The following is a 16,347-nucleotide window of genomic DNA, read 5'->3' on the forward strand; positions in this document are numbered from 1 at the left end:
TAGACATGAATGGAGGGGACATGGCGTAACGTCACATCCCCAGTCTCGGAAACCCGGAGATTTCTGAAACCGCATTCCACTGGGGCCTATGAAAATGTGTCGTCCAGCCAGTGCCTTGTTTTATATGTTTGTGATTTGTATACTACTTTATAACATTTTTCTATATTTTTAAATTGTAACTGTATTGTACCAATGCAACCATGCACAGCCAAGAGGAATACCACTTGATGGGAACAGAATCTGCTGGCTGGCTGGAACTTGCAGGGCTACAGCTGGTCGGGGTCAGGTTGACTCAAGCGGTCCTGTAGGTCTCTAACTTTCCTTAGGATGGTCTGAAGCGACGGGGGCCCCACTGATGGTGTAGATTTTTCCCTGGTATACTACTTGGTGTAGGTGCCAGGCATGGTGGAAGTTAAGATTGCCGTGATGGGGATGTGCAAAAAGACAACACCAGAAACATGGGTTTAAACAAATAGAGACTCTTTATTTCTTTACTTGATCCATTTAAGTAAAAGGAAACTCACAATCTTGTGATAAAGCAGTAAATGACCCTACTTCTTTGGCTGTGGGTGACCAGAGCGAGGGAGCACCCCGTAGCAATACATGGTTGTGAGATGGGGGGGGGGTCCCTGTCTTTGTTCTGCTCTCTTTCCTGGCAGGTTTAGGCAATCACAGGCATTTACTCTACTTCTCTATATGGTGGTTACTTCACACTGGTTGGCTCCTGGTTTACCCATGGGCTGCCACACTACAATAGTCATTGAGAAATTGCCCCATTTTTGAACAGAAGAAACCTGTTGGCAAAATGACAGATACAAAAACTTAAAAAACAAAACTAAAACAAAAATGTAAAAATAAACTTTTCCATTCCAGTGCTGGCTCACACTCACAGTATGATTAGGCTGTTGTGACATTTTACTGCATCAACCGGATGTCATAAAAATATGCAGGTATGTATCTTGGAACTGTATCGTTTTAAAGGCACTTGTGCTATGCCTGGAATTCCATTTGCTTTTGTGCACCAGTTGAGGACAAGTCAACTGGCTCAAGAAACCAGTTACAGTTAGTACATGACATACCAAAAATTTTTTATTAAATTAATGGTCAGGTTTATAGTATGACTTTATACACACACATGGCACTCCAATGTATAATGCAAAGAGTTTTATTTTCACAGTCCTTAAACCTACCGGGACCTTCATCAGAATTATACAGGACTGGTGCGGAGAGCAAGAGAAGTCGGCCAGGAGCCGTGCAATATAGAATTGTAGTGTGGCCATAAGCCACGAGAGCGTTGACACCGCGTATTATTCTGATGAAGGTCCCAGTAGGTCCGAAACGTAAATTGATTTAAGTACTATGAAAATAAAACTCTTTGATTATACTTTTCAAGTACAGTGGTCCGTGCACTGTGAAGTATAGGACAGTGGTCTACAACCTGCGGACCTCCAGATGTTGCAAAACTACAACACCCAGCATGCTAGGAGTTGTAGTTTTGCAACATCTGGAGGTCCGCAGGTTGAAGTCCACTGGTATTGGAGGTTATACTCACGTGTCCCTGCCGCTCCAGACCGTCACCGCTGCCCGGGATGTCGCCATCCATTGCTGTCGCCGCGTCCCCAGGGTGTCCCCGATGCTCCGGCAAGGCCTCTGCTTCCCCGGCATCCTCACTCTCGGTCGCCGCCATCACGTCGCTACGCACGCCGCTCCTATTGGATGACGAGACGGCGTGCGCGGCGACGTGATGATGACAATGGAGAGCGCCGACGATGCAGGGGATCCTGAAGAGGACGCGCCGGAGCCCCGAGGACAGGTAAGTGATCGTCAGCGGACCACACGGGGCACCGTAAACAGCTATCCGGTGGCAGCTGAAGCAGTCTCCGCTGCCGGATAGCCGTTTATGCGATGGCCCCGACATACAAAAGCAATGTATGTTGATTCTGCCTTCAACATGCGATGGTCTCTGAGAGGCCATCGTATGTTGAAATGATCGTATGTCGGGGCCATCGTAGGTCGGGGGGGGGGGGGGGTGGGGGGGTCACTGTAATAAAGGATTGGGATTCCTACTTGAACACCATTTAAGAGGGAGTGACATATTTGCTTAACATTTATACACACATATTTCGGGCTGTGGAATATGACATTTTAAATACTTGACAAGAGGTAATAAATATTTCAGAAGAAGCAATAGTAACATTGATTTCCAGTCCCGTTAACAGAAAATCTGGTAAAAAAAATTTCCCCTCACTTTTAAAGGACTCATTTGTTCATTTGTCTGTAGTCCTACATTTCCCATTACAGAGATATAGAACTCACAGTATGGTTGTTTGTGAGAAGCAAAACACATTCATATAGTACGTAATGTGGACAGGGCCCGATTATTTTTGCTTCATAGGAATACACCAGAAAAATTCTGTATGCCCCAAAATTAGAGCAACACAGAAGTATAGAATGGGCACTTAGCAGTCTATAAGCACTGTGGGGGAGATTTATCAAAACCTGTCCAGAGGAAAAGTTGCCCAGTTGCCCATAGCAACCAATCAGATTGCTTCTTTTGTTTTGCAGAGGCCTTGTTAAAAATGAAAGAAGCGATCTGATTGGTTGCTATGGGCAACTGGGCAACTTTTCAACCGGACAGGTTTTCATAAATCTCCCCCTGTAAGCATACAAGACAGATCTGTAGGGTGGCTGTGTGCATGAGCCCCAACAATTCTCAATGAATGTTTCTTCTCTGTGGCATCCATCAGGAGTCACAGGAAACAATTGGTTCTAAGAAGCAGCTCGGGGCAATACAGCTATGTCTACTTAATTCCCCCATACATCACTGTCTCTGTGTAATTGGGCTGGTTACGTGAAATGCCATCCAATTTATCCTGCATCCTGTGGCAGAAAACATTCATGGGTCAAGGTGCAGCTTGTAAAGTCAAAGCCAAGCTTTTCTTTATACTTTTAAGTGATTTTCTGAGCATGTTTTTTACATTTTTTATGCTGCAGCCTTGTGCTAAAAGAAAAAATATCAAGTTGTCCCTTATTGTGCACTCAATATCCCATATACGGTATCTAGTAAAAGTTAAATTTCACATGGGCATAAGTATTCAGACCCTTTGCTATGACACTTGATGTTTAGCTCTGGCTCCTCCCATTTCTCTTGATCATCTCTGAGATGTTTCTCCACCTTGATTGGAGTCACCTGTGGTACATTCAGATGACTGGATATCATTTGGAAACACAGCCCTGTCTATATAAGGTCTCACAGCTAATAATGCACATCAGAGCAAAAACCAAGCCACGAGTTGGGAAAATGCCTGTAGAGCTCAGAGACACAGATCTGGAGAAGGGCACAAAACAAAACTCACACAGAGATCTCCATAAATGTTAAATAGAAGAAGTTTGGGACAACTTCCTTGAGCTGGTGGTCCCTCTAAACTAAGAAATTGGGGGGAAAGGGACTTGTTAAAGAAATCACCAAGAACCCAATGGTCACTCTGGCTAAGCTCCAAAGACCATGTGTGCAAATGGGAGAAACTTTCAGAAGATTAACCATGACTCCCACACTCCACCAATCTGCACCAATCATGGCAGAGTGGTCAGGAAGAAGCCTCTGGAGACACCTGGAGATTGAAGGAAAGCACCGCAAGTACTCTTAGACTCTGATGAACAAGAGTCTGATGAAACACAGATTAAACAACATTGATGGACATGGCATCCTGACCTTTAAATGTATTACACATGTTTTAACACTCAATCAAAATGTGGAAGTGACAATAAAAATAATTCTGTAGATAAGAATCCAAACAGTGACACTGTGTTACATTGTAAGATATATACTTAAACATAGAAACACTATCATAAAAAATGTCTCGTAGGGAGGTTATTTTTATGCAATTGCCCCTTAACCTTAATACTGACCAAATACAAGAAGCATGAATACATTTTTAAATTGAATAAGAAATATTGTATTTGAAGAATATGATAAGGTATAAAATAAGATGCCTACAATTATAAAAAGCTCTGGTGAGGACTCTTATATAATTTGCTGACCATGAGCTTTGTCTTCATAGGAAGTCTCAGAAAGAATGTGTGCAAAGTCCCCGATTTAATAAATCCGCATTTCTCTTTTATGGGCTTCCAGGTACCAGCGTCTATCTTGTAGAGTAAAGTCATCATCCTGTTGAGAGTAAAGACCGTGTCACCTCGAATGACAGCAGTGAACAGAGCTCCCTTGCTGTTGACGTACTGTCCAGATAGGGTTGTCCACTGTTGTGTAGTGAGGTTAAAATTCTCGATTATACAATGCAAAAAGTCATCAGATGGGCCATTTCTCATGATGTACAGATTGTCTCTGTGTCCCACCATGCAATGGCCATAGCTCCGTGGTCGCTTTATGGACGAGATAAGAACTTGATCATCTTTGTCAGTATCATATTCATAAATCATGGTTGTATCGTGCGGCTTCCAGAGAGAGACAAAAATCCTTCCCATGGCTTTTGCAGCAGGAGGACCTGCCATAGGTTGTGGTAACTCCTTCCCAAAGGTCCACACCTGAGAAGATAGACAATACCTTTCCACATAAGACACAGGAACCCTCTCAAACTCTCCACCAAAGGCGTATAAATATCCTTCATGTCCTACTAGCGTCACTTCATAGCGGGGCTGATGTGGGCTGTCAAACTCACTCCAAGTGTGGTTATCTGCATCGTAACAGAAGCTTCTGTCCACTACTTGCTTATTCGCTCCTCGAGCGCCGCCTACAATGAAGATTTTATTGTTTAAAGTGGTGACACCAGCTAGAAATGTGCTGGCATTCTCTGGGATACATCCAAGACTCACCCATTGATTATCTTTCTCATTTAAGAAGCACATTGTCCTTGACAGGTCCTCAAGGAACTCTATGGTAGGCGTGTGAGCACCCACTGCAACATAAGTGCTGGGCATAAGAGAGTCAATATATTGAATGAGGTCTTCGGGTAAGGCCTGTATATCTTTTTCCAAAAGCTCGTAGATATCTCGGATGTACAAGGCTGCTTCATGAAACAGGTTCAGCAGTCCATAGGTGGCAGCAGCTTCATACATTACCAGGCAATTGTCAGAGTCAATCAGATTGATCAAATGCTTTGTCAAGAGCTCAACTTGTAAAAAGGCTGCACACTCCACAGCTTCCAAGATCTCTTCGCAGCTCAGGAGAGGCCTCTCGCCATTCAATACCCTTAAAGTTATCAAGAAGCCCATTGCACCTAAGTTGTGTAACTGGATTTCATCCTGGGAGCTTTCCCGCATTCCAGACTGGAAAAGAGCACGGAAATATTCACTGTGCTTCACCAACAACTCCTTGTCCGTGGTAAAAACCGTCTCTTCTACTTTAACATGAAGATTGGCCATTATAAAAAGAAAATGATATCAAGCATGGGTATCCTAGGCCATTGCGTCTTCCTCTTGCAAATGGGTTTCTGTATTTAATCTGTGCTCTGAAGCAGCTTACATGTCATTTGCTAAAGATAGCATTGCTCATGTGATGGTATGTGTCAAGCCTAGCAGACCTTCTGTTACTTCTGACAAGGCAGCTCCTAGTGCCAGCTTCTATGCAGAGACCTGCCCTGTAATTCACATGCATGATTACAAAGTGTGAGGCACAGCCGGTCCTTTCTTTGTGTAGCGGACATCTAACCGTATTCAGCTGTCACAGTACCTGGCCACAACTTGTTTCACCTTTACAACATGGAGCTGTATTGTTTTTGAATACACATCTGGAGCAGATAATAAAACTATATTTACCTTGTGTAAAAGAGATCTAAAAGTGTGGATGCCAAGCTGCAAGAAAAGTTTTTAAAGGGTACCTTTCATCAAAAAAACTTTTGATATATTATAGATTAATGTATGCAGAATAATTTTCCAATTGCTTGTTATTAAAAAATATGCTTCTTTCTATTAAATTTTCCACTTTGAAAAACTGACCACTAGGGGTCTCCCTACCAGTCCTTCTTTATAGATTTCAGACTCATGCTGGAGTCCTAAATCTAAGACTGCAGCCGGAACACAGACAAACTCACCACTGCTCCCTGCCAGGGAGTTTGTCTGTGTCCTGGCTGCAGTCTGAGATTTAGGAATCCAGCAAGAGTCTGAAATCTATAAAAAAAAAAAAAGGACTGGTAGGGAGACCCCTTGTGGTCATTTTTTCAAAGTGAAAAATTAAATAGAAAGAAGCATATTTTTTAATAACATGCAATTGGAAAGTTATTCTGCATACATTAATCTATAATATATCAAAAGTTTTTTTGATGAAAGGTACCCTTTAAAGGGGTGCTCCGGTGGAAAACTTTTTTTTTTTTCAAAAAGACTGGTTCCAGACAGTTAAACAGATTTGTAAATTACTTAAAAAACAACTGATTACAAAAAATGAGCCCTCATACAGCTTGGGATACCAAAAGATAAAAAAGTTATAGGGGTCAGAAGAGGTCAATTTTATGCATACAAATTTTTGTACAAAAGGTTATGTGGTGTCCCGGTACAGGACTTGGTCCTGTCCCTCTGTCTAAAGTCCCCACAGCCAGAGTCCCTCCATGCCATCAGGGCTCTCCTGGAGGGCTATTCCCTAGTCGCCTCTTAATACTGTGTTTATTGTATATATTTATATATTGATATACAGGACCTTAGGTCATGTGACTGTTAATAAATTGTGTTATGCTAAGGTTCAAGGACCTTTGGGTCATGTGATATGCCCATAATGCCTCAGGTAAGGACTGACAGGTTTGCTAAACCAATGAGCTTTGATCCTGCCCCCTTCATATATAAGGGGCTGCTGCCACTTAATGCTCTCTCTTAGTTCCTGGTTGCAAAGCAAACAACAACTCTCCTGATTCCTGATGATCTCAAGAGAAAGCACATCTCAGCACAATTCTACAAGTCAAGCTAGGCCTGGAGCCTATACTTCAGCAGCCACCAAAATCTTGAGTTAATCCAGCTAAAACCTACAAATCCTGCGTGACTACTGAACCCAAAACCACCCCTAAATTCAGTAGCACAGCGGATAGCAAAATTAAAGCTCATTCAATTACCAAGTCCCAGAAAACCTGTGAGGAGCCTGTACCACGGTCCTCTTGCAAAAGACTGTATATTATCTGCACTTGCATAAAATCTTCAGTAAAGTTATTCCTGGTTTAGGCTGGGTTCACATCACGTTTTCCCCCATACGGGAGCGCATACAGCAGGGGGGAGCTAAAACCTTGCGCTCCCATATGCTTTCGTATGCGGTCCCGTATGTAATTCATTTCAATGAGTTGGCCGGAGTGAAACGTTCGGTCCGGTCGGCTCATTTTTGTGCTGTATGTGCTTTTTCCCCGGACCTAAAACTGTGGTCAACCACGGTTTTCAGTGAGGTTGTAAAAGCGCATACAGCGCAAAAATGAGCCGACCGGACGGAACGTTTCACTCTGGCCGGCTCATTGAAATTAATTACATACGGGACCGCATACGAAAGCATATGGGAACGCAAGGTTTTAGCTCCCCCCTGTCGTATGCGCTCCCGTATGGGGGAAAACGTGATGTGAACCAGCCCTTACTTCAACTCCTGCTGTGGACAATCCTTTATTCCTCCCTATCGTTTGTGGGACAGGTGGCGGTAGGACTAATTGCACTACCACTCCGCAACACCCCTGTTCAACATTACCCCTCAAGCTCACCAAAGTCATAATTTTTTAAAAGTAGTAAAATAAAACAAAATCTATATAAATAGGGTATAGTTTTAATCATGTGGACCTACAGAATAGAGATAATGTGTATTTTTTACCGATAAGTGCACTGCGTAGAATCGGAAGCACACAAAAGTTTCAAGATGGCTTTTTTTTTTTTTTTACCCACTAATAATTTTTTTGTTTGTTTCACTGTAAATTATGTAGTAAAATTACTGATGTCATTACAAAGTACAATTGGTAAGTACAAACAGGAGAATGTCCAGCGCAGATGGATGCAGAACGAGACTTTTATTGAGTAAAAACCTCACAAAATGCAAGACATGGATGGGTGACGCGTTTCGGCCCTAGCGTCGGGCCTTAGTATGACAGTCCGGCCGCAATCGGGCCAGGGAAGGAAGCTGGACATCACCTATCTCCAAAGTACAATTGGTGGCGCAAAAAACCTGTAGGTGAAAAAAGTGAAAGTGTTATGGCTATTAGAATGTGAGGAGAAAAAACTAAAGCGCAAAAATAAATAATCCCTTTAGGGATAAAGGGGTTAATGAAGATTATAGGCACAAAAGCCTCAGTGCCAATACAAGTATAGGAGGCCATACTGTACCTCCATATGCTTTATCATACCAGGCCCCTCTCCTTCCCTCTGTAACATTATCACATGTGGCTCCTTGGATTCAGCCACCAAGGTCACCACTCGGAGTGCTGGATTCTTTACTACAGTTTCCTGAAATATAATATTGTACATTCAGAAGACAGTGTCAGTCGTCAAACCTCTACAAACAGATCATAAAGTCGCACATTACGCTGCCTGTCTGTGCACATAACCTATATGTCAGATTACTGGCAGCCATCGTGTGAGTTTGTATTACTGCAGGCAGCTCATGAAGAGGTCACCATCTGCTTCCCATTATACGGTGGGGACTACATGTTTGTGAGGGGTTAATTAGTATAATGTCAGTGATATGGGGTTTCCCAGGCCCTGCTGTTCTGAATTGCACGCCAACAAACAAATAGTATCTAAGGACACCCCATGTGAGCCCCACCCTTCACCCAGTGGTGCCAGAATGTGCATGCATGCTGCAGGTTAGATGACATTTTATGTTTGCAATGCTTATAATACAATACTATATACCGGTTGTGGTGTAGTTAAGTCAGACTGCACTGGTCTGATGTTTTCTCTATGTAAACTGTCAAATCTAAAATTGCTGGAAAGAACGATGTTACGTTATGTTATGATGTTTCCCTGTTGAGGTAATTCCATCATGCATAGAGCCGCACGAGACCAGAGACCTGTGTACAGACAGTACTATATTGAAGGCAGCATATGATGAGAGGAAGTTACTGGTGGGTCACTCAGCAGGGCGGAGGTCATGGGAATTGTCTTCTGGATACCATCTTTGTTTAGCTTTGAAAAGCAGGAGCATATATTGAAATCACATTGCAGATTAATAATACACAAGTAAATCTCATGTTCCCAAACAAACTCAAAATAACATCTCACATAGAATCACACGGTGATTATCATGGTTTTCCACAAAGAACTCTGGGTAATATAATAAAGTTATTCTTACAATATGAATTTGCCCCCATGACAAGTTATGTATAAAGTGCTTATGCACACAGCCCCACTCAACCTCCTGTTTGCACAGATGTGTATTTAGTGGCCATACACGTGTATAAGGCCTTGCTGTTCCTTCATAGGCTTCCAATTTCATATGAATACAATCCAACAGAAAGTTTTTGCCAAATCCTCTACTAGACTGTATGTACGGAGATATACTATTTCTCCACTTCAATCTTAGTTCTAATGCTAAGGTAAGAAATCCACACTCTATTATATTCTCAGGTCAATGGTCCAGGAGTCTAAAAAAGTTGATGCCCATTGTGACCATCACTGTCTTCTTTATATCTATGTGAAAAGAAAGCAATGTCTTGTAGGCCACATTTAAAACCTAGCTAAATGTTTTAATTCTATAGTTTGCTGATTAAAGTATGGACCCATATAAAGCCCAGATTCAAGAACATGAAAAAAAAAAAGGATTTAGAGATGACAACTTACTGTGATGAAGTGCACATATTTGGTCTGAGGTCATCTTTAGCTCTTATGGTTTTACTAGGGACCTTACTGCACTTGGCACAGTGACAAGATAAAGCCAACGACTAAGCATTTGTTTGAAGGTGAAAGCAATCCAATCTTGGTCAGCTTCACAGGGGGTTCCACCTTGGGCCTGTTTTTCTAGTCATCTATAGGACTGTGGGTAATGTTGGTTTGTCTAACAGATCACAGAACATAGAGAAGATACTTACTGAGTTGATTTAGAAATGGTGAAATAGTCAATATGTCTGTTCAGTGATAAACCTTCTACTATGCCCAATGAGACATTTAAAGGAGTTTTCCAACTTACAAATGTATTTCTTATCCACAGGACATTGGATATCTATCTGATTGCAGGAGGTCCAACCATCGGGGTTGCTCATGTGTGCTGCCGATCTATCAGATAGGTGATAACTATTCAAGTTGGGAAAACCCTTTAAGCTGATCTTTTCTCTTTGTCCTCAGGCAGCACATATGGCATATTCTGTCCCCTAGACTCCACCCTAGGACCGCCCACCAAGCAAGAGAAATCAAGAAATTTGCAGAGTTAATTGCTGACCAAATAAGAACCCTCTCCTACAGCTCACGTATGTGTAATCATTTTGTCCTCATTCCACCAGCAGGAAAGTGTACCACACCTGCTCTTGTCCACCTTGGCTTTTCCTTTTGTTTGTTTCTTTTGGATGTTTCTGGATTTACAGCTCCTCTATGCGGCCAAGCAGAGTGTTGGCTGCAATGTTTAATATAGTTCCAGTGGGGGTGTCCCAGGTCAAGAACTGGTTTCAGAGTATGTTCTGAGCTTAAAGCCATACCAGTACATAGTCCTAGTAATACCTGTGCCAGTGTCCTCTTACCAGTCATATGACAGTGCAATGCCTGGCTGACCAATACTGGTTCCATAAGTATAACCAGTATATGGCGCCTGTATATACAGTATATCTAATACGGGGCCTGGTGAATACTGAATGTACCTCAGTACATTATATCAAGTACAGTATATCAAGTGCAGAATACTGAATAGAATACTGAAAATGTCCATGTGGAGCAAATACTTTACATACTTTGCTGGCTTCAGGTATGTTGCATGATTTGAGAGGTTCCCTGGCATTAAATATGTGGCAGTATAAAAATAAAATTTGAAGTATCAAGTATGTTGCATGCCATGAGGGGCCCTAGCAGCAGATATGTTTCACACCTTGGGAATGCTGTGCATTCTGCAGCCCATGTATCATGTTCCCTATCTGGCTTGATCTTGGTTCTAACCTGCAAAATACTATATCTCAAGATTAAAGCTTCTAAGAGTGCATTCACATCACGTTTTTTACATATGGTGGCCGCATATGGTCTTCAAAGGTGAAAATGTTTGACAAAACTTACTTGCATTCACTTCCAGGCAGTGGAAGAGAGAGGTGGTGTCTGGTAACTATAAAAGAAAGTATACTAAGCGATTGTCTGAGCTAGTGATTGCGTATCTGTGTACAAGAGTGTGAAGTATAGAAGTAAGTGTAAGTATAAAAGTAAGAGGGACTTTAACTTCAGGGAGTTTAATTGAAATATTAGATTTTTTTTACTGTTCATTTTTTCAATCCCCAAATCTAATATGGCCTCCATGTTGGAAAAGGCAATCCAGTGTGCATCTTGCGCGATGTATGCAATCCTTTAACAGCAGGTTGGGAGTGCATATTGTTGTGTGAGATGTGTGCGAGTTGTTCATTTGGAAGCCCAGATCCTGGATCTAGAGGAGCAACTGGCAACACTGAGATGCATTGACAACTTGGAGAGGAGTCTCCTGCTCACTGAGCAAGTACTCTCTGTGGTAGAGGTGGGGGAGGATAGTAGGACGGAGGTGCAGGACAGTCAGGCAGCTAGCTGGGTTACAGTTAGAAAAGGGTAAAAAGTATCAGGGAGGCTAGTCCTGATCTGGCACACCCCAACAAGTTTTCCCGGTTGGCAGATAAGGGGGATGCCATTTCAGAGCTATCAGTACTGCAGCAGGACTCTGCCTCTGACCGCCAGGTTGGTGTATGCTCCAGTAAGGAGGGGAGGAGGAGGTAAACAAGTGGCTCAGAAGCTGGTGTAGGAAGGAGGGGTTTGGGTTCATGGAGAACTAGGCCAATTATGCTGTCGGATACTGACTATACCGTAGGGACGGGGTGCGTATCTTCCACCTCTGGTAGAGGGGGAAGATAGTGTAGATAGAGAGGGGGGACTTATTAATGTACTTAGGGGTGGAGCAGAGGGAGGTGTTAGAATAGTTAATAGGTATAGGGTTCATAGGAAGAAAAAACATACACCTTTGAATTGCATGTTGACTATTGCCCGAAGTCTGACCAATAAAACTGAGGAACTGAAGTGGTTGATATCTGAGGAGGATTATGACATAGTGGGTATAACAGAGACTTGGTTGGATGATAGCTGTGACTGGGCGGTCAACATACAGGGTTATAGTCTATTCAGGAAGGATCGGACAAAACAGAAAGAAGGAGGAGTTTGTCTTTATGTAAAGTCCAGTCTGAAGGCCGCACTGCGGGAGGATATACGGGAGGGAAATGATAATGTGGAGTCATTATGGGTAGAAATATATGGAGATAAGAATAAAAAAAATTCTGATAGGGGTTTGCTATAAGCCACCAAACATAATGGAAGAGGCAGAAGATCAATTACTGAGGCAAATAAACAAGGCAGTAAATCAGAATGATGTGATAATAATGGGGACTTTAACTATCCTGATATAAACTGGGAGACCGACCTGTGAATCTCATAAAGGATACAGGTTTGTGACTATAACTAAAGACAATTATCTGTCCCAAATGGTGCAGGGCCCGACCAGAGGGGATGCCCTACTGGACTTAATAATAACCAACAGACCTGACAGAGTAACTAATGTGCAAGTAGAAGGACACCTAGGAAATAGTGATCAGAATATAATACATTATAACTTGTTCTTCAATAAGGGAATCTCACGAGGGGCCACAAAAACAATGAACTTTAGGAAGGCAAAGTTTGATCAACTCAGAGAAGCCCTTACCAATATAAAATGGGATAATGTCCTCAAAAACAAGAATACTGACATTAAATGGGAGACTTTTAAAAAATATCTTAAATTCTCACTGTAAGAGGTATATACTTTATGGGAATTAAATGGTCAGAAATAAAAGAAAACCAATATGGATGAATAAAAATGTTAAGGGGGCAATAAATGACAAAAATAAAGCATTTAAACTACTAAAACAGTACAGCAGTGGAGAAGCATTAAAAAGCTATAGAGAAAAATGTAAAAAATGTAAAAAAAAAACTGATAAAAGCCGCAAAAATAGAGACAGAAATACTCATTGCCGAAGAGAGTAAAACTAACCCCAAAATGTTCTTTAACTATATAAATAGCAAAAAGGATAAAAATGAAAGTGTTGGCCCTTTAAAAATCGATAAAGAAGAAATTATAAACGGGGATCAGGAAAAAGCAAATATATTAAACACATTCTTCTCCACTCTATTCACCGAGGAAAATGGAATGCCAGGTGAAATACAGCGAGATAAGGTAAACTCCCCAGTACAGGTCACCTGTCTAACCCAGGAAGAAGTACAAGTCACCTGCTTAACCCAGGAAGAAGTACAGTGCTGCCTACAAAAAATCAAAATAGACAAATCGCCAGGTCCAGATGGTATTCACCCCCGTGCTCTAAAGGATTTTTAATATTCAGGGACGCTATAGAAACAGGGATGGGTAACCGAGACTGGTGCATGGCAAATGTGGTGCCAATATTTAAAAAGGGGCCAAAAGGTTACACCAGGAATTATAGTTAGTTTAACCTCCGTTGTATGTAAATTGTTTGAGGGTTTTCTAAGAGATGCTATTTTGGAATATCTTGATAAAAATAAATGTATGACTCCATATCAGCATGGCTTTATGAGGGATCGGTCCTATCAAACTAACCTGATCAGCTTTTACGAGGAGGTGAGCTCCACACTGGACCAGGGGCAGTCGCTGGATGTTGTATCTCTGGATTTTTACAAAGGATTTGATATGGTGCCACATAAAAGGTTGGTGCATACAATGAGAAGGATTGGGCTGGGGTAGAATGTGTGTAAGTGGGTAAGTAACTGCCTCAGTGTTAGGAAACAGAGGGTGGTTATTAATGGTACTTATTCTGATTGGGTGACTGTTACTAGTGGGGTACCACAGGGGTCAGTCTTGGGTCTTTTTCTATTTAATATATTTATTAATGACCTTGTAGAGGGGTTGAATAGTAAAGTAGCGATCAGCGATCTTTGCAGATGATACTAAACTCTGTAAAGCGGTAAACAGTATAGAGGACAGTGCACTGTTACAAATGGATCTGGATAGGTTGGAGGTTTGGGCTGGGAAGTGGCAGATGAGGTTCAACACTGATAAATGTAAGGTAATGCACATGGGGAAGAAAAATCCAGGCTGGGATTAAATGGGAGCACACTTGGGATGACTGATGTGGAAAATGACTTGGGAGTCTTAGTTAATAGTATATTTAGCTGTAGTGACCAGTGTCAGGCAGCTGCTGCCAAGGCAAATAAAATCATGGGGTGCATCAATCGGGGCATAGATGCCCACAACAAATACATAATTCTACTGCTGTACATAGAATTCTGTGTACAGTACTGGGCACTAGTGTACAAGAAAGATATAGTGGAGCTGGAGCGGGTTCAAAGACGGGCAACCAGAGTAATAAGGGGAATGGGTGGACTACAGTACCAAGAAAGATTATCAGAATTAGGGTTATTTAGTTTAGAAAAAAGAAGGCTTATGGGAGACCTAATAACTATGTAAAAATATATCAGGGGACAGTACAGAGATCTCTTCCATAATCTATTTATACCCAGGACTGTATCCATAACAAGGGGGCATCCTCTACATTTAGAAGAAAGAAGGTTTCTACACAAGCACAGACGGGGGTTCTTTACTGTAAGAGCAGTGAGACTGTGGAATTATCTGCCTGAGGAGGTGGTCATGGTTTACTAGGTAAAAGAATTTAAAAGGGGTCTGGATGCATTTCTGGAGAGTAATAACATTACAGGTTATGGATTCTAGATCTATAGGGACAGAACGTTGATCCAGGGATTTATTCTGTCTGCCATATTTGGAGTCGGGAAGGAATTTTTACCTCTAGTATGAGGGTTTTTTGCCTTCCTCTGGATCAACTCAGTAGGGACTCATTAGGGTTATACGTTGAACTTGATGGACTCTGGTCTTTTTTCAACGTTATGAACTATTTAATTGACATCCCTTAAAAAACTGTACACAACTAGATGTATCTGGTTGTGTACAGTTTTGATCTTTTACGTTTTTTTCCTGTGCACAAAACTGTGGTCTACTATGGTTTTGGCATGGGACTGTCTGGTTTTGGGATCTTTCTTAAAGGGCTTATCCACCATAAGGTGATTTTAGTGGGGTGTCCCGGTACTGGACCTAGTCCCCTCAGGAAGAGTCCCTTAAGTCCATAGGGCTCTCCTGCAGGGATCACCCCTTGCTCACCCTTCACTGTCTTCTCTGAATGCACTGTATATCTATATTGTGTACATATTGTTCTTGTGTATAAAGTTGTACAGTTTGTATAAAATGTATAGGACCTTCCTTGGTCATGTGACCTACAGTCATGTGATGTACCCAGAGTTCCATGGGCACAGGAACCCCAGGCATTAGCAACTAATGGGCTTTAGTCCAGCCCCCTAGTATATAAGGGGCTGTAGTCTCTCAGTTAGATCTCTTGTTCCTGCACTCTCTTATCTCTTAGTTCCTGCTTCTCATCCGCTACACTAAAGCAGCATAACTTCCTGCACAATTGCATTCAGGCCAAAGCCTAAAGAAACGCAGCCACTTCTAAAACGTGAGTTACAATTCTCTCTACAAATCCAGTGACTACTACTCAGCTAAGGAATATATTAGTAGCACAGTGGCCTGCCTAAATATCCTCAATAACTGCAAGTCCAAGCAAGCCTGCGAGGTATCCTGTGTCCCGTAACGGTTGCATCTGAAGGAACTGCATGATTGTAAAGACTGTTCCCTAAGCATTTCAAGTAAAAGTTCCAGTTTATTCAGAATCCTTGCTGTGGACATTTCTTTATTACAAACCGTTTTTGGGTTGGTTGATGGCGGTTACCATACCGGAATAACCACACCCTGGCATCACGAACACTAAGGGGTTAACAACATCTTGCCCCCAGGGTTAATACCACCAGACCCTGCTACCTACTGCAACACCCCAGACACCACATTAGTACGTACCTGGAAGGCAGTAATGGGCATGCTTAGGAAGGATCTGCACTTGTCTTGGGGCTAAATGGCTATGTTGTGGGATTACCATAATACTGTGGCTAGCTTTTTGTGAACTGGTATTTCCTGTTTCAGTTTTCTTTTTTTGACTAAAAATCCCATAATTCCATTTCCTCCCTCCCACACATCAGCCACCCCAACCATTGAAACATAAATAAGCTGCATCCATTCAAAAGACCTGTGGTTTTCAATCAGGGTGCCTACTGCCGTTGCATTAGTTGCAGATTGATCTCTCTCCCACAAAGCAATCCCTCCACCCATTG

At 42.1% G+C, this 16,347-nt stretch overlaps 2 protein-coding genes across 2 annotated transcripts in view; both read right to left on the bottom strand.

Annotated features, from left to right (window-relative positions):
- The window catches only part of RASL12 (RAS like family 12), a 101,113-nt gene that overhangs the window by 60,204 nt on the left and 24,562 nt on the right, over positions 1-16,347 (bottom strand). The gene's annotated exons all lie outside the window — the stretch shown is intronic.
- On the bottom strand, positions 486-5,524 carry KBTBD13 (kelch repeat and BTB domain containing 13). The gene is made up of 2 exons (XM_056571746.1): positions 3,998-5,524; positions 486-794 (listed from the first exon to the last, which is right to left on the bottom strand). The coding sequence occupies exon 1, from the start codon at positions 5,377-5,379 to the stop codon at positions 4,000-4,002; it is 1,380 nt and encodes a 459-aa protein (XP_056427721.1). The 5' UTR covers positions 5,380-5,524; the 3' UTR covers positions 486-794; positions 3,998-3,999.

The sequence above is a fragment of the Hyla sarda genome, chromosome 4 (genome assembly GCF_029499605.1).
Source record: "Hyla sarda isolate aHylSar1 chromosome 4, aHylSar1.hap1, whole genome shotgun sequence".
Classification (NCBI taxonomy): Eukaryota; Metazoa; Chordata; class Amphibia; order Anura; family Hylidae; genus Hyla; species Hyla sarda.